This window comes from Falco biarmicus, chromosome 6 (assembly GCF_023638135.1).
Source record: "Falco biarmicus isolate bFalBia1 chromosome 6, bFalBia1.pri, whole genome shotgun sequence".
Classification (NCBI taxonomy): domain Eukaryota; kingdom Metazoa; phylum Chordata; class Aves; order Falconiformes; family Falconidae; genus Falco; species Falco biarmicus.
In genome coordinates, this window is record NC_079293.1 from 12566370 (window position 1) to 12590226 (window position 23857).

General features: G+C 40.8%; 2 protein-coding genes across 7 annotated transcripts in view; one reads left to right on the forward strand and one right to left on the reverse strand.

The window, feature by feature from the left end:
• Window positions 1-23857, forward strand: part of B3GAT2 (beta-1,3-glucuronyltransferase 2) — a 32259-nt gene that overhangs the window by 5253 nt on the left and 3149 nt on the right. The window contains exons 2-4 of one of the 2 annotated variants that reach the window (XM_056342409.1): window positions 7381-7525; window positions 14168-14316; window positions 14396-14476. In XM_056342409.1, coding sequence (XP_056198384.1) covers window positions 7381-7525; window positions 14168-14316; window positions 14396-14476 — 375 coding nt within the window. Of the gene's footprint in view, window positions 1-7380; window positions 7526-14167; window positions 14317-14395; window positions 14861-23857 lie in introns of those variants that run through there. The other variant, XM_056342410.1, reaches the window with a different exon arrangement.
• Window positions 14986-23857, reverse strand: part of SMAP1 (small ArfGAP 1) — a 96066-nt gene continuing 87194 nt past the window's right edge. For all 5 annotated transcript variants that reach the window (XM_056342403.1, XM_056342402.1, XM_056342401.1 and 2 more), the window contains 3 exons: window positions 19366-19534; window positions 18385-18713; window positions 14986-15961 (listed from right to left, as the gene is read on the reverse strand). In XM_056342403.1, coding sequence (XP_056198378.1) covers window positions 15827-15961; window positions 18385-18713; window positions 19366-19534 — 633 coding nt within the window. In that variant the 3' untranslated portion in view covers window positions 14986-15826. The remainder of the gene's footprint in view (window positions 15962-18384; window positions 18714-19365; window positions 19535-23857) is intronic.

Sequence of the window (23857 nt, forward strand, 5' to 3'; positions counted from 1 at the left end):
AGTTGGGCAAAAGCCACCACTTCCTTGGTCCATGTGTGGGTACGTATGCAGGTCGGAGGAGTTAGTGTCAGAGGACCACTCTGCTGTTGATTGTGCAGACTCCTCTGAAACCTTGGGTGAGGGATGAGGTGCTTATGGAGTACAAAGAACAGGAGTAAAGGTCCAGCATGTGTGAGAAAGTGAGCTTGCTGCATTCAGAAATGCATTGATTTTTAGAGATTCCTGTCTGGGTTATATCTGTCAATTTTGTATTTTGCTCAGACACCTAAACTGAGATGCATGTGAAATTAAAATGCTCATATCTAAAACTATGATCTCCCTCACTGCCAGCCCTAGCCCTTTAGTCACTGATGTCTTAAACTTCTGTAGCAAGATTTGCCAGGTGCCTAGAGCATGCTGCTATGGCATATACCACTTACCTTGTCCCACGCTATAAGGCGTGATGGGAATACAGTCTTGCAGCATGGAGTTCAAAGTAAATTACACATTAATTGTCATTTCTAAGGGAAAAGCCCCAAACTTGTATTTAATAGCTTAGCAGTTAGCCCCGTTTGCCCACTGAGTTGGGGACCAGAATTCAATTGGCTGTAGCTGTTGCCTGTGTAAGAACACCCTGACAATGATGGTAGAGCTCAGCCCTTTCTCCTGAAGTTGAGGTAGTCTTTACAGGTAACTCAAGATTCGTGGAGCCACAGAGAAGGTGAGAATATGATTGGTGAAGAGGACAGTCAGCTGGATTGCTCTTTGTAGAAGTAACTTAAACATCAAATTAAACAAAAATTGACTAACATTTTGAAGGTATGCTATTGCTGATGTCATGGTCTAAATTGCTCAGGTAGGATCATCCTCAAATCGACCAGATGGGAGCAAAGGTTCATGAAAAACAGGGGGGAAACAGGAAACATTTTGTCTTGGCTAATGGACGTGACCTTCTTATTGAAGGTTAGGGCTGTCCAGCTGTGGTGATTTTCATAGTGGCACTGTAGAGCAGAGGGCATGTTGTACGAGAGATTTGGACTGAAAACATTTTCTTACGCCTCTGCCCTTCACTCCCCCAAAAAGTATGTGTGAAGGTAGTGGATGTTCTAACAGCTCTTAACAGTTTATAGCCCCAAAAATAAATCCTTGTTATTAAAAATAGGTCAGAAATGCAGGCATTGCATGTCACACAGGTTCAGTTTTCCCGTGATCACCTTTGTAAAACATTTTGAGAGCGACTCAAAAAAGACGTTACAGAAGAGGTGAATATTTACTGTTTATTCCAACTCTGACTAGGGAAGGGTAAATGCTCCTTAGATAACTTTTACATAACTGTCCTAATCTTTATACACTGTATTAAGCTAATTTCTATGTATTTTTTAATTGATATATTTATGCAAAAGATTGAAAAGTAGCATAAGTGAATCTGTTTATCTTTGAAAACATGAAGATCTCTTGGAGCTGGTTGGAAAAAATCCAATTTTTGTTATAGTCTTAAAAATAACATTCAGTATTCTAGACAGAATTATATATTAGCTGTCAGTCATTAGTTGTTTTCTTCATTAAAAAAAAAGGATCTAAATATGAGTTAGCAGTGCATTAAATACCTTTCTAGTATATAAATGATTTAAGAACACGACATTTTAAATGCACACTGACATTCCCCTTGCATGTAGACATGTAGTACCTCTGCTAAAGAGGCTGGATTAGAAAAGACTGGGGAAGGAACAATGAAGTGGCTTAAAAATGAGAGGAAACAGTGACAAAAAAAAGCTATTTGAAGCACATTGATCCGAGTGAGGGGCTCTGGGTTACAAAGTACCAAGCACTGTCTGTTTCTGTACTTTAACAGCAATCTTTTTCTTACCTGTGAAACTGATACTGTTACTATGAAAGTAATTACACATGGTCAGCGGCTCTTCAGTAGTACAGTGAACACAACCAAGTAGAGTAACAGAAAGTAGGATGAGAAAAAGATGTAGTGAGTAGAAGGACCAAAAGGAAACATGAACAGCAAATGTTTTGGAAGTCTTCCCAGTACAGAGAAATTGGCTTCTAACTGCTTCAGTTAAATTTAGTACAGTTTTCTCCTGTAGGGAAGCAATATTGACATTTGTGCCCAAGGATGCTGGTATAATTTAGAAGCATTACTCATTGTATCTGATATGTAAAATGTTGCTTGAGAGAAGAGGGAATTAATCTGTCCTTCCCTCTGCAGTGTGGATTGGGTACGAATCAGCAGAGGAGGTTTAAAGCAGATGTTTGGAAAAAAAGCTTTCTAATGGTGGGGATGGTGAAGCACTAAATCAGATCACCTGTGAGGGTTGCAGAGTAGGCTAGATCAATGATTGGCAATTTTTTTTTATTTGTAGACCCTTTCTATAAGTTTTCCCATGGAGACATAGCCTTTAGAGTCAAGTTTACTGACAACAAACTTACTTTTTAAAGTTACTGTCCCCTAAGCGTCACAGTCCCTGAACCACAAAAACCACTGGCACAGATTTCCTGTGACTCAGTACCTCCTTTGAAGTAACGGTGAGTAGGGGCAGAAGCTCCGTTTAATGCCTGGGGAAACGGGTGTAGCATCACTGCAGCGGAGCTATCCCTCTGACTTGTAGTGCAGTCACGTAAGCGTTGTTGAAGCAGAATTCGGCTTCAACTGACCTGTGAGTAATGCAGGATGTCTGTGTGAGAACTGATACGGAACCTGGCTGTGCTTGTGCTTTAACACATAGCATTTTCCTCTGTGGAAAAGTTGTAGTGAAGGAGCTCTAGATCCCGTCTTTGGTGGTAATAAATCAGAATTTTGCATGGAAATCTGCTGGAGTCTTTGCTGGGGTGGGGCGAGGCAGGTGTGTGAGCCTGGATGATAACATGTAGCCCGACCAGTACGATCACAAATTACATAGGGGTTGAAATGAGAACAGAGGGGTGGGGAAAAAAGCTTACTGTGTGTGGCAGCCAGGTTTGCATTTGCTGAGAGCTTTGAATTCTGAATAGAAACGCATCAACATCATGCTGCAAAAACATAGGGTGGTTGTTCTAGCCTGGAAGCCTTTTCACTGTACGAAGTATGGCCACGTTGCCTTCTGTCTGTCATTTGCCTTCATTCCCTTTGGGCTTTTATATTTTATTACTGGCTTGGTATCTTCTCTAGCCATCAGTCTGGCGCATTCCATTAAGCAGTTTTTCTTGATTGACTAATGAGATGCTATTTTTGGCAATGCTTTTATCACTGTCTATTATTGCTCAGCTACATTTTCTGCATTTTCACTTGTTATTCTTTAGTGGTTCCTCTATTGCTACTGTATTTACTGTTATATGCCTTGCACTGGGGGTTCTTTGGTCAGTTGTTACTGCTCTCCTGTCATTTCCTTGCCCACTCTTTCCCAGTTGTGTCCTCCCTGCTTCATTTGGGTTTGTTCTACCATGTTACAGAATGCTTTCCTCATCTTCCCCTATCCAGCACATCACTTTCCTCCTATGCCCAAGACCCCCTTTCAAATAACCAAAAGTCAGAAGCATTTCCAGGAGGGAGATTCACCCTAACTTAAGATAGCTGCTGAAGCCAGGCAGGATGAATCACATCAGTAGGCTCCTACCTGTTCATTAACTATAGAAGTCTAACTAGGATAGACCAGATGCCTAACTTACAAAGAGTTAAGTGTGAGTAAGTTGAATACCATTTATGTAAGCTACAAGGACTTAAAAAGCTGCATATTAAGACAGCATGTGCTACCACACATTAAAATGACAGAAGAGTAATTTGGGAAGCTGTTTGTAAGTTACAGGATTTTGGCAGTTGTTTAACCCACAGTAATAAAGCTATTTAGAATGACCATGTGTTTGAATTGCCTTTTTGTGTCCCAGTGATTAGCAGCATCAAATTAAAGATGCAAGCTGGCCTTTTAATCCAAATAATAGCTTTCTCCCCATCATACATAAATACAGCCTTAACACATCAGTATGTTAACTGCGGTAATGCTATTCTCAGAAGATTAAAAGAAATATTCCTACTTTCATTTGCCTAGCATATCCTCAGGCTGTGAGGTGTTTCAGAATTAGCATAAATACTGGTCTAGATGTGCTCTTTCAGTTTTTATTTAAAGGTATTGCTGTATTCTTGACACCTGCTTATTTCATTTTCCAAAAATGTAACCTGTGAGAATAAAGAAAGTAACCCAAGGACAAAATCAAGAGCTCTGCAGAGTGTTACTTACTTCCTTCTGAAGTGTGGTGGCTTTACTGACTTAACTCATAGACACCGAGATGGACCCAAGACTGTCATAATTAAAACTTCTTGGGTCATTTCATGCTGGTTTCATGAGGTCAGTGAGATACTTTTTACTGACAAGTTTTTCCTACACACTGTGTATGGTGAAGTATTAATGTACATGAGTCTGGTTCTGCTAGCATAAATGAAGTGGCTACTATTGACCCAATTCCGAAGTCTCATGTGATCTGGCTCATTTTGCAGTACAGCTGTCCAAATGCTTACTGTGAGAAAAGGCAGGGTATGTATGGGCTATGTCCTGGTTTCAGCTGGGATAGAGTTAATTTTCTTCTTAGTAGCTGGTGCAGTGTGTGTTTTGGATTCGGTGTGAGAGCCATGCTGACAGGATACTGACGTTTTCAGTTGTTACTGGGGGATGTTTGTACTAAGTCAAGGACTTTGCAGTTTCTTGGGCCCTGCCAGCGAGAGGGCTGGAGGGGCACGGGAAACTGGGAGGGGACACAGCCAGGACAGCTGACCCAAACTGGCCAAAGGGGTGTTCCATACCATATGACGTCACGCTGGGTATATAAACTGGGGCAAGAAGGAAGAAGGGGGGGACGGACATCTGGCGTTATGGCGTTTGTCTTCCCAAGTAACTGTTAGGCGTGACGGAGCCCTCCTGTCCTGGGGCTGGCTGAACCCCTGCCTGCCCGTGGGAAGTGGTGAATGAATCCCTTGGTTTGCTTTGCTTGCGTGCGCGGCTTTTGCTTTACCTATTAAATTGTTCTTATCTCAACCCTTAAGTTTTACATTCCTTTCTCATTCTCCTCCCCATCCCTCTGGGTGAGGGTGGAGCGAACGAGCGGCTGCGTGGGGCTTGGTCGCTGGCCAGGGTTAAACCACGACAGCTTACCATGCTTCAGCTATGCCCTTGTAGCTACAAGGTGCCTGCCCTCTCTTGCGGCATTTTGTGTTTACCATGAGTACAGGTGGTTGGCACAGGGTAGCTAAAATGCTGCCTATCAGTACACTAGTAATTTTTTCAGGTATCCATACCCTCCAGAAGGTGTTAATGGCAGTGCAAAAAAGTTAGTGGGTGTCTGTGTTGGTCCTGCAGTTGATGCTGGTGTAGCACAGTTGGGTGTGTGTGGCTTGATCATGCCCTTGGAAACCTATTGGCAACTTGCCTGTGTAGACAAGCCCAACAGGATGATGTCCTGTGCCCATGTCTGATGTGTTTGGATGTTGCTATAAATATAGTGTTATCAAAATTTGCAGAATGAATGTATCATTCACACCAGAGCTAGATGATCTTCATTAGAAGGTTTGTCTGATTTCTGTATCCAAATTAATAATTGCAAACTCTGCATTTCCTGAACGGAGGAGTAGGAGAGATAGGAAAAATGATCTTAAGCAGGGAGAACGGTTACAGACAAACACATTTAAAAATAACCTGTGGAGAGATTCATGGGGGTCTTTCACTGGCAAGTAAATAGTCAATGGTTTGGATAGGATCCTTGTGAGAAGTCCCCATATTGGCAATTGTGTATATACCCTGTTCTTACACAATACAGACTTCTGCTTCTGAGTGAGATGATCTGACTTGCTGCAGCAGTTATTAGGGTGGAAGTAAGATAATTTTGCTAAACAAATTTAAAGATACACAAAGAATCGGAGGGAAAGAAGGTGCATGCCTCTCTTCTGTGTGTACATACGTATTTGTGGATTTTAAAATAACATATTTTATGCCTTCCCTATGTGAAAGTTACCCTAAGAATCTGCTAATGTTTCTAGCTTAGCAATGTGAACCAGAGTGATGCGACATCTTTGTTTTTTCCGGTGCATCTCCTGGGAGTCTAGATGATATGCATGATAAATCTTTCACCTTGGCAGAAAGAACATGTTTAATATTTAACCAAGGTTCTCTTTTACTGAAGTAAAGTCTATCAATAGGGGACTGCAGTTACAAATACATAAAACTGTGTGTGTTTTTGCCGAGAGGAGTGCTTGGGAGGAGAAAGGGATAATTTTCCCCTAAGGAACAGGCCTCAATTACAACAGAAGACAAGAGATTGTTTTAAAAATCTATCAAATTAAGCCCATGTTACACTGAAATAGTTTAATACTTGCTTAAATAGGACCATTTTTAAGTACAGTAGTTAAAACAGTGGCTTCTGAATCAGTGTGGTTAAACTGTGCGAGCTGCAGCACCTGTGCACTCATCTTCTCAAGTTCTCACACCAGACTGTCAGTGATTTTCCCATGGGGAGCAGGGCGTCAGGGTTCATGTCATGTTATCTCCTGTTTACTGAAGAAAATGGTCTACTAACCAGTGGACTGAATTCTCTGACTCCCAGTCATGCGTGCTTTTTGCTAAAGAAAGAGTAATATTTTAGTATCTATTGATTCCTCAAGGTGAGATGAGGACCACATTTCTAGAATTGTATTTAATTACATTTACACCATTGGGAAAAACACTTATTACTGATAGAAAAGTAGCAGAAGCACCCTGCCTGACTTGCTTTCTGTCCTTCTTGGAAACTTAGCAGAGCTTTGCAAGAGAAAAATGTAGAAGTTAAAAAGACTTAGTCCAAGCTTCATTTTTTGTGAGTCTTTAATGGATCTGAGCTGCATCAATTGTACAAATGTAGTATGTTGCAGGTAGGGAAAGAGTTCTGTGTCACAATTTCCTATGCTCAGTGTATTTTTTACGAGTCTCAAACTAATTGTACTTGTCTTAATGAAGTCTGTATTTGTTAATCATTATTATAACATTCTCTTCTCGCTGGGCTTGTACAATACGTCAGCAATCTATAGAAATAAGTCCAGTAGCTATAGTCTCACAGATAAAAAAGATCTACTACACCTTTGAAAGCCCAAACAAACAAGAAAACAAATGCTGGGGTTTTTATGGCTTTTAAATGTTTTGGTATAAACAAGTAATATAAATAGGATATTTTCAGTAGAATTGAGGTGCCTATGGGCTAGAGAGCTGGAGAGTTCACGGAAAATGAGTGGGCACACACAGCTTTCAAATGCTTACTCTGTTGGTCCGAAATCTGTGAGCTAGAATTGCTTTTAAATACTTAGTCTTGATGATTAATGTGTAGGCTTTCCACCAACACTTCCCAAAAAAGCCTACTAGGAAAAGGTGCATGCAGTCACACCATGCCTGCCTCTTGCAGATGCGTACAACCCGCAAAGTATCAGTATGGCCCGTGGGACTGGTAGGAGGACGACGGTACGAGCGCCCAGTCGTGGAAAACGGCAAAGTTGTTGGCTGGTACACTGGCTGGAGAGCTGACAGGCCCTTTGCTATTGACATGGCAGGTAAGTACCAAGTCTCATGATACATGTCATAGTAACTACTACATTTTTATGAGTGGGAAAGACAGTGATTTCTCAGTGTAAGCAGCTTTTAAAACTTCTGAAGTGCAGCTGCTGTGTGTAGCCTTTTGGCACTAAATATCCTGGAAGTCTTAGCTTGCACATCACATCTAATTAAGTTGCTGCTTGGTGATATTTGAACTTACTTTCACTTGTTTTTAATTTTATGAGACAACTTGGCTTTTATGTTGTATAAATTGTTTGTCTGAAACAAGTTCATTGTAAATTAATTCATCCAGTTAATTTTTGCAAGGAGCCCCTGCCTTTCATTGTCGTCAGTCTACACCAGACAGTATAAATGCAGACCCTTCTTAGACCTCATGTTGTAAAATGCTACTTGATCATGAAATTATTTATTTTTATTGGTTATTTGGAATGATGGTGATAACTGTAGATGGATATAGTTTGAAACACTGGGCTTAGGGGAAGAATCATTGACAGCTGTAGCCTAGTGGATGAAGGTAGAAAAACTTCAAAATGGATCTAATCAATCTTCTGCTGTGAAGTTAGCACACCACGTAGCTCTGTCTCGCTGTCAGTCCATGCTTAGACAATCTTTTGTATATATTCACAACTGCTACAAGAATCACCGCTGTGCAGAAGTCTGATTTCTGATGTAGCAGCAGCTGGTTTCCCAGCAAATGATATGATATTTGCACTTAAGCATCTCCTGTATTCAGGAAAGAGAGGGAAGGGAAAAGTTAAAATACAAGAGCAAGAATGGAGTAGAAATAGACAGCCGTTTTATTTTTTCTTAATTTTGTTGTTTGTTTTTTTTTTAAAAAAACAACTTATGTTTTGGGAAAGGGAAAAGGACAGTGCTTTCCCATCTCAACAGAATATTTGTATATGGATTGAAATGTCTGATGAAAAATGTGTACAGTATTTACAGTACAATTGGTTAGAAAGACTAAAGGAGAACTAATCATTGTTAACACCTCAAAGACAGAAACATCAACAGGTGAATTTTTCTGCAATGTAGAAGCATTTCAAGTTAATAGTATCACCTGGCATGAAAATAACTATTTGAGTGTCCAGGTAGAGGCATTCCTCAGAGGAGAAGTAGATATGTCAATCCCCACACCCATGCCGCCTGTTGAGGACTGCAGCTGTGCATTTTAATAGTTTCTGCCTGTGGATTTGTAGATACATACTGATACCATGCTGCAGAAGTGGTTACTTGTGGGCATTATAGATGATAACATGGTTCGTTAGCAGCAGACAAAAAGCCATTACACAACACTGGCCAAGGGAGTCTAACATAGACACGAAGTTCTGAAGTTGTTTACACTTTGCAGTTGCTGGCTGCAAACTGGTGTGAGGGAAAAGCAGCTCCATTAGGAGCATTACCTGCTCATACTTTTACCAAACTGACAGAAGGGAGGGTTACAGAGGCGAACTGAGAGGATAGGAAGTTACTGCAGATCCACAGATGAGGAGTTATTACTTTGTGAGAGAACTTTTATTAGTCTTCAAAAAAATAACTGAAGAAATTAAATTACATTTTTAATTTCAGCAAGGATTGAAATGGATCCTGTGCAGGCTGGTAAAAAGTAATGTTAAGACTGCATTTTCATTCCCCTCGGGAATATAACGGAAGGGCACAGACAAACAGAACAGAACCTGCAAATCTAGAAGTGCATAGGTGTCTCAGCAGGTGCAGTCTGTAGGATGTGTGGCAACACTCAGATTTCCACCCTTGCCCCCCTGACTCTCCAACATACCCCTGGGGACTTGGAAGACTTGCTAACAAACCTAAGTGGTACATCAGTGGCATTCCTCCATCTGCTAGCACTGAATATACAAGCAAATTGGATTATACCACATATAAGGAAGATCAAGGATCTCTTTTGAAAAATATTACCATGAAATAAAAAAGGTGCATACATTAAACAGCTCAGCTGTCTACACCTGTTTATATAACTAATGTTCTGATTCCCAGGACAAAGGAGACTCTTTGGTTTACAGAACTACCTTTTCATATTTGATTTTCATAAGAATTTCATCATGAGGCTGGGTGTGAAAAGAGCAACTGCTTGAAAGGTTTAGGACCACTAGTTTAACTTGTGGCTGTTCAGAGGAAGCACATCCTTTCTTTTAAGCACATAAACTTCTTATTCTAGACTTCAGAATACAGGGCCAAATTCAAATCTACTGTAAGTGGAGACAGGTCCTGCTGATTTCATTAGGGTCACCTCAAAGACCCTAGCCAGCCAACTTCCCTAGATTCCCCTTTGAAATACACTCACCGACAACAATTGCATTAGATCAGTAACAACTGGTTACTACTTAAGAGAAGTTTGTCGTTGATGCTGCTGTTCTTGAATGCTACATTGCATTCACAAAGCAGAGTAGCTGTTTCCTGTGTTGCTTCTTGTTTGGCAACCAACACACCATGTGAATTAGTTCATGTGTTTTTAAAGTTACACCTCAATTTTAACTGTAGGTGTGTTCCAGAGTTTCATGCAGACCTCCTTACCCTCAGGTAAGGAAAAAGCAAGAGAGAATTGGGTGTTGTAAGTGAAGCGTGACATTGATTCAGAGGTGGGCACTGTTGTTTATGATAGTCCTGATTTAAAATCTTCTATATTAAATAATGCTGTTAGTGGTTTGCTTTTGGCTTGTTCCCAGTGCCAGAGTTTTTGAGCACCCACGATCATGATTATCCTGTCAAGATTGTTCAAGGAGAACAGATGCATACATACAATGCTAACATAGGTTAGCATTCCAAGAGCTACTTCAGTTGTAGAGATTAATCCACGCCTGTGAATCTCTGGGCAGGCAGATTTTGGACTTGTCCAGAGGTCATCCACTGCGCCCTAAGTCCCTCTGCTAGGGCCTGAGCAACCACCTATTTTTTTTTAATTTTTATTTTTCTGTAGTTATGAGATCTTTAGTACATCTATCTGATGTTTTTCTGAGAAAACAGCTAGTCTATTAATGACCCTGCCACCCCTCCATCAAAGGCTACCAAGTATTTTAAATGCCGAGTTCAAAATTGAGAGCCTCTTTCATGGTGAATTAACTGTCAGCAGATGCCTTTGTTCTGAACTACAGAAACTCCTGGTTGAGCATCTCTGCCTTACTGCAACCCAAACAGTGTGTCACAGGGAGCAGGTAACTTGTAAGAAGCAGACCCCAAGCCGTGGCATGTTCAACAAGCCAAAGGTAGTACCTTGAACTGTGTGGAAACCAGTAGGTCTGTTTCAACACCAGCACTGAGTATTAGCATTTATATACTGCAGAAATGATAAACACTTTCAGTTTCTAGCTTGCCTTCTGCTACTATCCGATCTAGAGCATTCAGGAAGCAAGGGCATTAATTACAGCAACAAAATCTTTTAAGACTGGCTTCAGTCTAACTGGATGAAGAAAAATGGTTCTGCCTTTTAACAGAAGCCATTGATCTACCACAAGTGAAGGTGTGAATTAACAGAAACAGCTTCCATAGAAATGAGCACAGATGTAGTCTTTGCCCTGTCTCCCTGGTATCTTGTCCTCTAACAAATTAATTCTTCTCTACGTGTCTCTTCAGCCAATTAGATTTAATTTGCAGCCTTGCATTTAAATACAGAACACCTCCTTACATTCCAGCTCTGAAATTGTCCTGTGGCACTTCACGTGAACTTAAGCCCAATATGACCTTGTAGGAGTAATGATCAAGTAAAAGAATTGTATGCATGTAGCACTGTTCAGTTGCGCTATGCTGGAGACAGTAACCCCAGGTTAACCCCTGTTTGGGGGTAGCATTCAAAATAATAGTGTCTTTTCATCTATTGCCACAGGATCATTATCTACTGAGAGAAGTAACCTAGTGCCAGTCTGGTCAAAACCTCTTTTTTTGATCCCAAAATGATCCATCTGCGATAAAAAGTCAACTGAAAGTGTTCACTAGAAAATTCAAGTCAAAATGTCATACATGTGAAATTAAAGCAGTTCTAAAGCACAGCCAGAGAGCCAGGAGACAAGTCTCCTCGAATTATTTCCTCTCTTCAGGTTCCTTTATTGGATTCTTTTAAGAAACAAAGACTTTATGACCACTGGTCAAGGAAACAAACCTCGGGCCACAGGCCAGTCAGCGCACAGAGGTCCACGTCCTTGCCACATACAACACTCAGTTCAATAATTTTGACTTTTATTTGATGCCTGAAAACCTGGGGGATTTTTGATAGCACCCTAAAACAGTGGTTTGCAATAGCATGGTAGCAGGGGGCACGGCCCAGCTGAACACCTGTGTGTAGGAAAAGCCCACCCTCAGAACTGAATCCAGTTTTCTCAACAGGAGAGCAAGCTTTGCAACAAGAGAACCTAGGAGAAATTAACACATGGTTAAGTATAGGCTACAGGGCCTAGGGAGCCAAGCTGAGACGTGCAAAGATAACCAGCAGACAATCTGCCTGTCTCTTCTGCTTAGAGTGCACTTCTCCACTCTAAAAACTAGGACAGTCATTAACTTTGGTGCTAATGACTGTTTATTAATGAAGTTAATTTATTAATAAGTAATTATGTTAATGAAGTTAATTACTTCATCTTCTCCTTTCTGGATGACCAGCTTAAATCTTTAAAATTTAAATCTTAAATCTTTTTTTGAAAGAAACGGCAGCTCCCCTTACAAAGCAAGCTTTTTTTTGTGTGTGCCCAAAATACCAACCACACTAAAGCACCATGACTTTATGGTCTGTTCTAATTGAGGGGGGAAAGCCCACCTTAAACAAAAATACTGAACTAAACTAGACCAGTTTGTTCATCAGCAATAAGCCTACAGTCACGTTTCACGGTGCAGAAAGCTGGCTGTATGCACTGCAGCGCTCTTGCTGACTGAGTTTAAGCTCTCAGCTTCAGCTCTTCACAAATGACTGTGCTTGGCTACAGACAGCACTGGTGCGGAGCCCACCTTGTGCTCCCTCACAGCCAGGCTACAAGTTGTAGGAAGCAAGAAAGCCCTGTAGTCTGCTGAAGAAAAAGCCCTAGGAAGAGAATTCCAAACTGCTGTTCTTTTGCCTGGTACTGCTTACCTAAACCGAGCAGCTGCAGCAGAGAACAGCTGGATCCCAGCACTGCTGGTAGCAGGTGGCGCGGGCTGCAGAGCTTAACAGCACAGGGTGAGGACAGACTACAGCCGAAGTCGCGCACCTCCTGCAAGTCTTTTATTTGCTAGAGTACTCTGCAAGGTGTGCATAAGCCCTTCTTATCTAGGCACCTATTAGTCTTCATCTTAGGCAGGATATAACGTATAAACTTAAATGTGTTTTCTGCAACTGTGTCCGTCAGTTACATCCAGCCCATAGTCTTCATCTGCAGTGTCCAAATCTTTATTTAAAAAAAACCCCAACACCCCAAAACAACCAACAGACTTCAATTTCTGGTGTCTTCCTGTGCTTTGCTACAAGCAAGAGCATGACAAAAGTGGTTTCAGTGTGCCTTTATTACATGCGACGTAATAATTACTTCCTTGTATTTTCCTTTTTAAAAGGCTCCTATAAAAGCCACAGGTATTTTCAAGGAAGATACAGTAGCAAGACAGTGCTGGTAAGAAAAGGAGACAGATTTATATTCTATTAGAGAAAGTTACGCTCATTATTAAATTGAGAAAATTGTAATATGGGCTTTAGAATTAAGTGTTCTTGCAGTTTTCCAGAGCAGATGTCAAAATTGTTACTACTTCTGTCATAAAGGGACAGCTGGAACCACTCTGAACTGCCAAAAAAAGGATTTCTTTGGTAGGCTTGGCCATTAGACATAAGGAGTTACAAATGCAATACTTTGTAAGTTGAGTTTTGAGTCATACTTAAAGCAGCATACACTTGACTGAACATTGCTGGATGAAAGCTGGAGAGTTCTATAAATAATGGCTAATTGGAGATTCATGCGAGCTGCTTCAGAGAGGGCAAGTTTGTTCGAATTGGTGATGTGTCAGCTTGTAATCTCCCTTTGAGGGACCTGATGTATGTTATTAGAGGAACACTGCAAAGAGAGGCACGTGCGCTGATGAAGTCCTCTCAGTTGTGCTGTGCAACGCACAGATCAGCTGCAAACTGTCTTGCAGGCCACCGTTGATGAAAATTATTCACATGTCCACAACAGTGACATGGTGTGCAAGGCAAAATGTTAATACGACTTGTCTTTCATCAACAGTAATGTTAAAAATCTCTAAAGATCACAGTTGTAAGTAACATTTTAACCTTTTTTCCCCCGACTCTCACCTTTAAATGTGGAAGTGTTTGTACAGTATAAATTTCATACATTTTACTTAAAATTTAGTCTTCTTTGTTAATTAGAAGCAGAAAGGAAGGACAGTCCGAGATCTTAGCAATACCTGACTTTTCAGGCAAAAAAAGCATGTTCTCTACATGATAGGAAATTCATTAAACATGTTGAAAACATGGTGCAATTAACAAAAATCTGATCGCACCTTCAGGGCAAAGCCAAACAATGTGGGGTGTACAAACCTACCAAATATTGTCTATCCACATAATCATATTTACACATTTATAAAAAGAACATGGGGGATTTCTAGTTTTAAGTATGAAATGTAAAGCCTAAACGTTTTTCTTGACCTTTTTTCCCCACCCGCCTCTCTCCAAGGATTTGCTGTGAGTCTTCAAGTGATTCTGTCACATCCGAAGGCCGTATTCAAGCGTCGTGGTTCTCAACCAGGAATGCAAGAATCCGATTTTCTGAAACAGATAACAACAGTGGAGGAACTGGAGCCAAAAGCAAACAACTGCACAAAGGTACCGATTTCCACACTTACTAAAAAGCTTTGGTATCATCTCTGTAGATGACTGTACTAACACAAATGTTATTTTATAGGTTCTTGTATGGCACACACGAACAGAAAAAGTCAATCTAGCTAATGAGCCAAAATACCATCTGGACACAGTCAATATTGAGGTATGATGTGGAGACAGTTACACAGGAAGTAGAGTACGGTGGATGTGTCAGGCGGTGTTCAAATCCAGCCAGTTAAAAGGGTCTAGATCTGCGTGAGACTTTTTAATAGTCCCCTGACGGACTTCTGTGGAAACAAAAGGAAGCTGTCAGATACTCTAATAAGCAAATCAAGTGGGTGTGCTTTGTTCTAACTTGTTTGCATGCATTTCTGAACTCGTCTTAATAAACTGACACTTACCTTTGTTTTAAGGCTGTTTCCACATAGTAAAAAGAATCAGAGAAACATGGCTGCAATGGAGTATTTTCAAAATCATAATTTATGTACATACTTTTTGTATTTATCCAGCTTAATGGTGTAATTACGAACTGATTTTAACTCACAAACTGTTGATTTAAATTGCATAAATGGATCCTTCAAATTGAGCATGTTTTCCTTCATTGAAAGTAGGCTTCTTGAAGAAAGAGTGGTCAAGCAGGCCATACAATAATGAAATAAAAACCCACAACCATTTATGGATTTATCCTTTTAATATAGGGAAATAACATTTTATCATTACGAGGCACCATAAAATGTAAACACAATCACTGTCATAAACCTGGATATCTCTGCGAGGAAAAATATATCTGTTCACACGGAGTTACCTTGTACACACATTGTGCCGCTAGTTCTCTCTGTGTACATGCCTTGGGAGCCAGATCAGATACTTTATCACAGGAAATTCAAATGGATCAAATGCTCATTTTTAAAAGAATATAGCACTGATTTGTAGAACTACAGTAACATCCAGGTTTATCTTTCTTTCAATAACCATATTCCCTGTTATGCACACCATAATAACATCACAGTGAAATGTATGATGAAACAAAATTTGTTTGATACACTAGAAAACATTGCTCAGTGATACATTTACATTCTATTTATATATGATTAAACATTTGTTCATACAGTACCTTCTACAGGATTACTGGGTAATTTTGGGGGGGTCAGGGTTCATATTTTTGGATATTACTAACATGATAGCTACATCCCTTATATGCAAACATTTGATCTAGAATTTTGAGGGAAAAAAATCAGTATGTGGTTAAGCAGCTTCTTAAATACATGGTCTATGAAATCATACGCATTGTATGAAAATGCTGCCAATGATGTATAAATGTATTCTTGATCTGCTTTTTACTACATCAAATTCAAATCAATATAGACCACAACACGGTCAGTCAGTTATATTCTTAATCTGAACAGCTGGGGAAAAAGAAAAAGAATATGTACATGGAAGGAACAGCGAAAGTAAATGCATCTGAACAAGGAATGTTAGGTGGCTGTTCTGGGTGAGACTTCTATTGCAACCATCATTTCCACAGTTGTGTGCTGAGAGTCTGACCAGAGGAGCTTCCAGTCCATCCTGCCACTGTGCTGGGGGGCTGGCCAAAGCCCATCACGTTGCTGGAGCTGCTGAGATTCATTCCAGCCATTTGCTGATTCATCTGTGAAGCACACACACAAGCCCAGTTAGCACTGGTGCTGAAACACAGCACACGGCTAGCCAGAACACAGTTGTACCTCCAACTAGCCACCCAGTTAAAGTATGTTTCCCTAAAATTAATATTCCTCATTAAATAAAAATATGGACTCAGTTTCTAAGCATTTTAAAAGAGAGCGGCTTTTTGGGAACCATTCAGTCACCAGCTGACTGGCTGCAGCGCTTGGTGTATATGTCAAGTCTCTATGAACGCTCCACTAGTGAATTTACAGAGTGTGTGACAGAGGAGTCCGATGCATCTGGGTTGAGAAGAGCTTGCTTTCAAAGTTTCAAAGCTAACCAACGAAACTGTGGCAACTGTGATGAAGCAACACCAAAGCAAGTAAGAGAACCTTGTCTACATTTGCAACTCCAGATGTTTTTTGTTTCACCAGTTTTTCTTTGGAGACCTCATAGTCTTGAATACACAAATTTTTACATAAATTTTCCATTTAGGTAGCCATCAACAAAGACTGAGGTGCATTTATAAACTTGAGTATTATCTAAATCTAGCCATTCTTGCTAAAGAATCTACTGAAGTGTCATGGTTTAACTATAATTTCTTAAAGACAAGTGAAATCATTCACATGAAATTAACAACATTTAGTAAAGGTGGGAAAGAGTTCAAAATTCAGCACATTCTCTTCAGAGATGGTGCAAAAATATTTCCACTCTCTACAAATACTATCTAGTCACTGTAATTGTCAGTGCTCAATGTAATGACATTCTTCAGGTTACTCTCCCTCACCTTCTAAAAAATGAACGCTTTCTGCTTACTGAGAAGCCAAAAATCCAGCTGTATAAACAGAGTAAAGGATGTCCCCTCTCATGAGTTTGAGAGCAAAAAAAGCATTTGGAGCAATTAATAATCAGAGCTGATGAACAGAGATGTTGCATAAGCAACATGGGATTCAGGTTAGAGACAGCATTAGGTAAAAATCAGAGTTTATGTAAACACAAACAAACAATACCAGGTTGCAAAACTGAACCAGAATACTGGTGAAAAAAAACTGTTAAGTAAATCACAAACTAATGTTTCAAGGTAAAATTCAGTACTGTGTGCTTTCACACAGATATTTACAAAACCAACCCATCACTGAACATGGAAGTTTAAAAAAAGCTGATGGAAACATGCTTTACCTAGTTGTTAATCTCTCCTGGAGCAAAGTTCTTAAGAAGTAGACTATACAGAGCACGCTGTTCTGCTACGTCAAGCAAGCTCTCCCCCTTTCAACTGGAGCCAGAGATCAGTTCCCAGGTCCCCTACAAACTGTGGAACGTCAGCATGCTGATACCATCTGACGTGCAAGGACTACAGAAACACGTTAAGAGCTTGTTCCATGAGCCAACTTGTAATACTGATTTGATAAAAAGCATGACTTTCATTTCAGAGCTGATATGGGTCTTTTGAAACTTGGATACCTAGCAAAAAACTGTTAGCAGTAAATCCGCAGATTTTTTTACTTTGACATTTTGAAATTATTGCCTTTTAAAAATTACTTTTCAAAGCAGAATGACAGCCTGTGTTTTCAAATAGGGACTGTTGTGTACATGTAAGAAATGCTGCTTACCTTCAGAAACATTCACACCACAGGACTGAGCAGAACAGTAAAAATTAATATAATCCAATCTCAGTAAGACACTACGGTTCACTTCCTGAATTACTAGAGTAAGCAGCGTGGAATTATTACACTGTTCTTTTAATGCAAACAATAGTATGAAAAAAATAGTTGCCATCATCCATACCAAACTCCAAGGGAATCCTTTAGGTTTGTTCCGCCTCCCCCAATAACCTCTCAAATACCCGACTTCAAAATGTTTCACTGGATATCGTACAAATATAGTACTAAGTGCACACTACCGCTTTTAGAGAACCTTTTAAACACGTTTAAAAAATTTTAACAAATAGCATGAAAATGCTACAGATAAATAATAGATTATTGGCCTAAACAAATAACCTGCAGGAGAATGTTAGAGTGCAAAGCACTGCACATTTACTGAGGTTTATCCTAAAGTCTGTAAATTAAAGTATTAATTGTTAATGGCTACTCTCATGCAATTAAATTCTGCCTTTAAGGCTGCGTTTACATTTCAATATTTTGTAACAATAGCTGAGCTAGCTTTTTACCTGGCTAGTTCAGATGCCTGGATGACAGTAGCTACAGAGCAGAGAATGGAGTTTGGTTTACCTTGGCAAAATTTATTCTCAGCTTATGTATTAGTTATCTTTAATTGAGTTATTCACTGATTTTTTTAACGTGTGCCTCTGAGCAGTTCACAGTCCAGCAGTCTGTAACTTGGCTACACTGCAACTTTCCTCCTACAGCCAGTCTGTATCTGAAACGCAGCCTGTTTTCGAAAGCACCCTTGCCTGGGAATAGCCTTTACCTGAGAGAGGTTCCATTGAGCTTGTTGGCTTTGTTGCAATCCATACTTGTTTTGTGGCGTGACCATCTGTCCCACCATTCCACCTTGAGGTCCAATGACATTTTGAGGAAGTCCCATCACACCAGTTTGTGTAGTACCAGTAAATCCATTGGGCATTCCCATTCCTACCATCACACCTGTGCTCTGTCCCATGACTGGCACTGACTGTCCCATCATGTTTCCCATCATCCCAGGTGCTGCAGGCACAGGAACTCCCATGGCTGGAAAGCCTTGAAAATGAGTTGATGGTTGTGTGGTAAATGGCATAGAAGACGACCCCATGAACATACCTGCACCAGAGAAGGGAAAATTTCAGCAAGTGTGTTTTGTGATTTTCTCCCCGGTTCCCCTAAGTCAGAAGTGCACCAAAATAATCTGAAAGGATAACTTAATCGAGTTGCACATCAGTGAGGTTAATTTAGTTTCTGGTAGAAGTAGAAAATTGCTTAAAAATGCTCAAGGGAAAAGGACTCGCCACCAGAGGTTAGAAGCCAAACAGAGTCTGGCAAATCGCTGTGATGAGCCAGAATCTTTTAATCATTGTATTGGAGCTCTTTGTTTTCCATACAAACATAGCCAAAACCAAGATACGACAGCTCTGTGCTGATCCTGGCAGCCTGGTGTTTGCACAATGGAGACTCAGACCTTAAGTGATGAATTGGATGGCAGATGGATTAGATCAGATGGAATTCACAGATCTTTCAGTGAACTGTATACTGGGGAATTTGAACAGCTATAAATAAATTAAAATCCCTATTTTTTTCTTCAGCTTCTGTATTACATTTCAGTCATTTTCCCATTTTTATAAAAGGTAAAAATAAAAATATTTGTTTTGAGTATAGGTAGAAGGGTAGCCAACCTTAGTTTTACACTTGTAGGAGGTAACTGTTCTCAGTAAAGCTTAAAATGGGACTGAATAGAAACCTTCACGAAATTATTTACCTGGAGCATTTTGCTGCTGCATGGTTCCTGTGCCATACAGTGATAAGATGGAGTCTTTGGAAAGTTGTTTCTTTGTTGACTCTTCAGATTTTGTTGTTTGCTCAGTGAACAGATCAAGATCCCCAGATGCCGCAGACAAGGTGGCAACTGCTGGTTTAGTGGAAGCGCTCTGGGAAATAAAGGTCAAGACAGACTACTGAATGAAACTGGTAAAAGATGTGAACGTTAAATTTTTACTGCACATCCTCACTCCTGAACCAAAGAAAACCCAGTTCTTTTACAGAAATTAACTTTAAGTAAATGAGGATTTAGACAGATGTAGCATGACCAAAGGTGAAAAAGCAGTGTATACAATACGGAAAGACCACCAGACCGGACGGAGGTTACAAAACAAGGAACACTAAATCCCTGGCCAGCTCCAAGGCGTACACATACAGATCATTCATTCCTGTTGCTCCTACATTTTGCATCAGTCAGAAGCATAAATCATGAGCTGTAGTTAGATTATGAAAAATAATTAGGAAATCAATAAGGAGATTACAATTCATATCTCATTAATCCTCTCACAGGCAGAATAGATTACAGCTAAAACAAAAGATTAAGTGCTTTGAAATGTACTGCTACAACTAAGATCCACAACCAAGATGAACGGTATTTTTGGAGAAAAGGCAAAAGTAAAATTTTGGTCGGTCTACTTCAAAGTAATAGAATTTTTAAATACATTGTTTATAATTGACTTAGAGTTCTTTAAGCACGTTTCATTTATTGAGAAAGCATAATTATCTAACACTGCAGTCTACAACCAAAAAACTAAAATATGCGCAGGCTGTCAGGGGTTTTATTGCCCTTGCACCAAAATGTTTTGTAAACAAATTAGATCCAGGTGTCTTTCGGTGCTGTTATTTTGCTGCTCCTACACATGCAGTTCCATATGGGGGCTTGCTTAGGTAACTAGGCAATATACTGTGTTCTTCTTATTTCTTAAAGTACACGATTCATCCTGTTACCAGTGGGAACTTTTAACGCAAATCAACTGTATGTGCACTGAAAAAGAGCCAGGATTGCAATGTGTACTTAAATTATGGCCTTATTTTAGTCCAGCTAAATACCTGATCCCACAGCATGTGCGAGTTTCAGCTCTCTGTGTGCTACCACCATGACCAGACTGGATCTGCAACTGGGTCCATCTATTTACTCTCATCACATACCCAAGTTTAGCAGACAAGAAGCCACCACAAAATAGGCAGATACAGAACACACCTATATTCATGCTTAAAGCAACCACCTCCAAACTTCGGGTGCTGCTGGCAGGCTGCTGACTGGGCCCCGAGAGGTCCACTATGGTCACACACACTTACACAGACATTCAATATACAGCTTCAGAAAGCACATCTGACACCCGAACTGCTAAAAAGCTCTAGCAGAAGGCAGCACTATAAGTTAGGGAAAGAATAACTACAAAAAGTTCTGGTACCAGCTACATTGGCCAGAAACCGTCAACAGAAAAGAGCGCAGATTCACGTGGCTGGTGATTAAAAATCTCCAAAACTGCTGTGGAAAGGGAAGAGTAAAAGAACAAGAAATGGGAACTCTCTGGCAATTGAAACCCCACATTTATACAACAGCCAATTTGGGCCCAGGTCACCAGACCACAGGTGATGGCACTACAAAGGGAAAGCAGCCAGAAAGAGACCAGGAATTGTTCAGCTCCTGTGAAACCTTCTCTCTGGCCCATCTACACTTAAAACTATCAATTTTCTTCTGTACATATAAAAAAGCCACTGCCTCTTGTGTATTACTGCCAAAATTTTCTACCTGCAAAGTAAAATCAACGACAGTTTTTCTTTTTTTTTAATGGGTAGTAGGAAGCCCCTCTCCATTGGAGACTGTTCTGTATCAGTGTGGCATAACCAGTCTTTGAAAACACCAGAGTCGGGTTTAAGAGTACATTCAGGTAAAAGCCCATCCTAAATAGCAGTATTTGTTTAACCGTGCATGTAGCCAGGGAGTCCCAGTATTGGATTATTCCATACTGGCATGGTTCTACCACAGCATCTGCCTAAGACAGCCTCTGCACAAGAGCTGTGCTCAGCAGGCTGGAGAAGAACATGCAAGTTGTGGAAGCGAGTTAACGGGCAGCTTCCTCCTCGCTGCTTTGCATGGCAGTAAGGAAGGGGTTTGCTTTTCTCTAGAAAGGAGAAGAGCAGACACGTCTGGGTTTGGTGGTGTTCAGTTTTTTTAAACAAATAATAGAACCAGAGAAACATCATCTCACCTGGGATGACCCACGGGTTTGCAGTGTCTCCAGATCTATGAAACACTGTTACTACAGGAGTTTTAACGAAATAAAGCAAATCACTACATGTGCGCACAGAAGAGAAGGGAGACCTGAAGACCTGGAGGACTGATCATCTATTACGTTTACATCATGAGATTAAATGTTCATTTAAGGTCTCTTCATTCCATTTGTTTATGGAAGATTTTGAGAGGAGCCAAAGCATGGAACAAGCGCTCCTCAAAGCGTTCCTCAGCTAAATAAATGGCAAGTAATGCAGAACACATGGCCAGAAAATAGCAGGTGATATTCAGGTAAAAAAAAATGCACAACACTGACATGATTTTCACACATCTAACATTCTTCTGCTACCCGAGACCTCTGTAGAAACACACCTGGCATACATATAATAGTTTTCCTTTAAGAAAGGCTACATGCAGTGCCCTCAAACAGTCACTGTACCAAACCAGAATGCTCATCAGGTGGTTAGGGAGCATGCTGCCAGGCAGCTTCATGATGTTAGTGTAACAGTATTTTTCAAAACTACTCAAAGTCAACTCCAATATGCTTCATGTTTAAAAATAAGTAATTTTTGCCATCAATAGCTTATGTATTACCTGTAAAAGATAATACGTATTCAAAAGGAGTTTTTACTGTGAAACATTACTCAGATGTGTCAGGACCACAAACATGGTAGCTGAATCCATCACTTCACATGTGCCATCTGACAACACGAATAGCATGTGGCTAGCAAGAAGTTTAAATTAATGCATGAGACTGAAAAGAAGTATTTCCATTTTGGCTTTTAATTCCCAAAAGACTGTAAAGCAGCACATAAAGATCTTGACATCCTCAATATTTTAAGTTGGTCTGACAGTTGCAGCAGTCCAGATGGCTTCTGTCCATTGCCTGTGGTCCTGTCACTGGGCACCACTGGAAAAAGCCTGGCTCCATGCTCTTGCACCATCCCCTCAGGTATTTCTACACATTGCTGAGATCACTCTGAGCCTCCAGGCTGAACAGGGCCAGCTCTTTCAGCCTGTCCTCACAGAATCACTGAGTGGGTTGTGTTGGAAGGGACCTTAAAGATCACCCAGTTCCAGCCCCCTGCCATGGGCAGGGACACCTCCCACCGGACCAGGTTGCTCAGAGCCCCATCCAGCCTGGCCTTGGACACTCCCAGGGATGGGGCATCCACAGCTGCTCTGGGCAACCCGTGCCAGTGCCTCATCATCCTCACAGTAAAGAGCTTCTTCCTCGTATCTAAATCCACCCTCTTTCAGTTTACAACTGTTACCCCTTGTTCTATCACTACATTACCTGATAAAAAGTCCTGTGTGTCCCTGTCCACCCCCATCTTTCTTATAAGCCCCCTGAGGTACTGGAAGGCGGCTGTAAGGTCTCCCTGGAGCCTTCCCTCCAGGCTGAACCACCCCAACTCTCTTGACCTGTCCTCATACAGGAGGTGCTCCAGCCCCCTGAGCATCTTCGTGGCCCTCTGGACACACTCTTAACGACGCCCATGTCTGCCTTGTAGTGAGGGCTTCAGAGCTGAATGCAGCACTCCGGGGGGGGTCTCACGAGAGCAGAGAAGAGGGGCAGAATCACCTCCTTCGACCTGCTGGCCACGCTGCTTTTGATGCAGCCCAGCAGGCAGTTGGCTTTCTGGGCTGTGAGCACACACTGACGGCTTGTATTTTTCATCCACCAGTACCCCCAGATCCTTCCCGGCAGGTCTGCTCTCGATCCACTCATTGAAGCATAAATACAGGCTGAGCAAATTGCCCTGATCCAAATGAAGGAACTGAACTTCAGCTTTCAGATCCTTCAGAATTCAGACAGTGGTAAAATAAACATAAGCAGAAGCCACAAGCAATTCAGTTCATCATATTACAAGGACTAAATAGCTCCCCGGTAAGACCCTGCTTAAGTAACGTTCACAATAAAGCGCACTCTTGAAATAACACATTTCTACATAAAAACTGAGGACTTGGACACTTTATCATCACCACAACTTGTGAACGAGTTGAAGCTTGTCTGCTGATCTGTGGCGACCATACCAGGTACACCACCTGGCCTCAGGGGAAAATCAGGGTTTAAGAACATCTAAAACATACTACTATTTTACATGAAAGCTTATCAGATTTGAATCGTGAAGAACATACCATCTCTATAGATTTCTCAGCCACTGAACAAATTCTCAGCTCCCAATGCAAT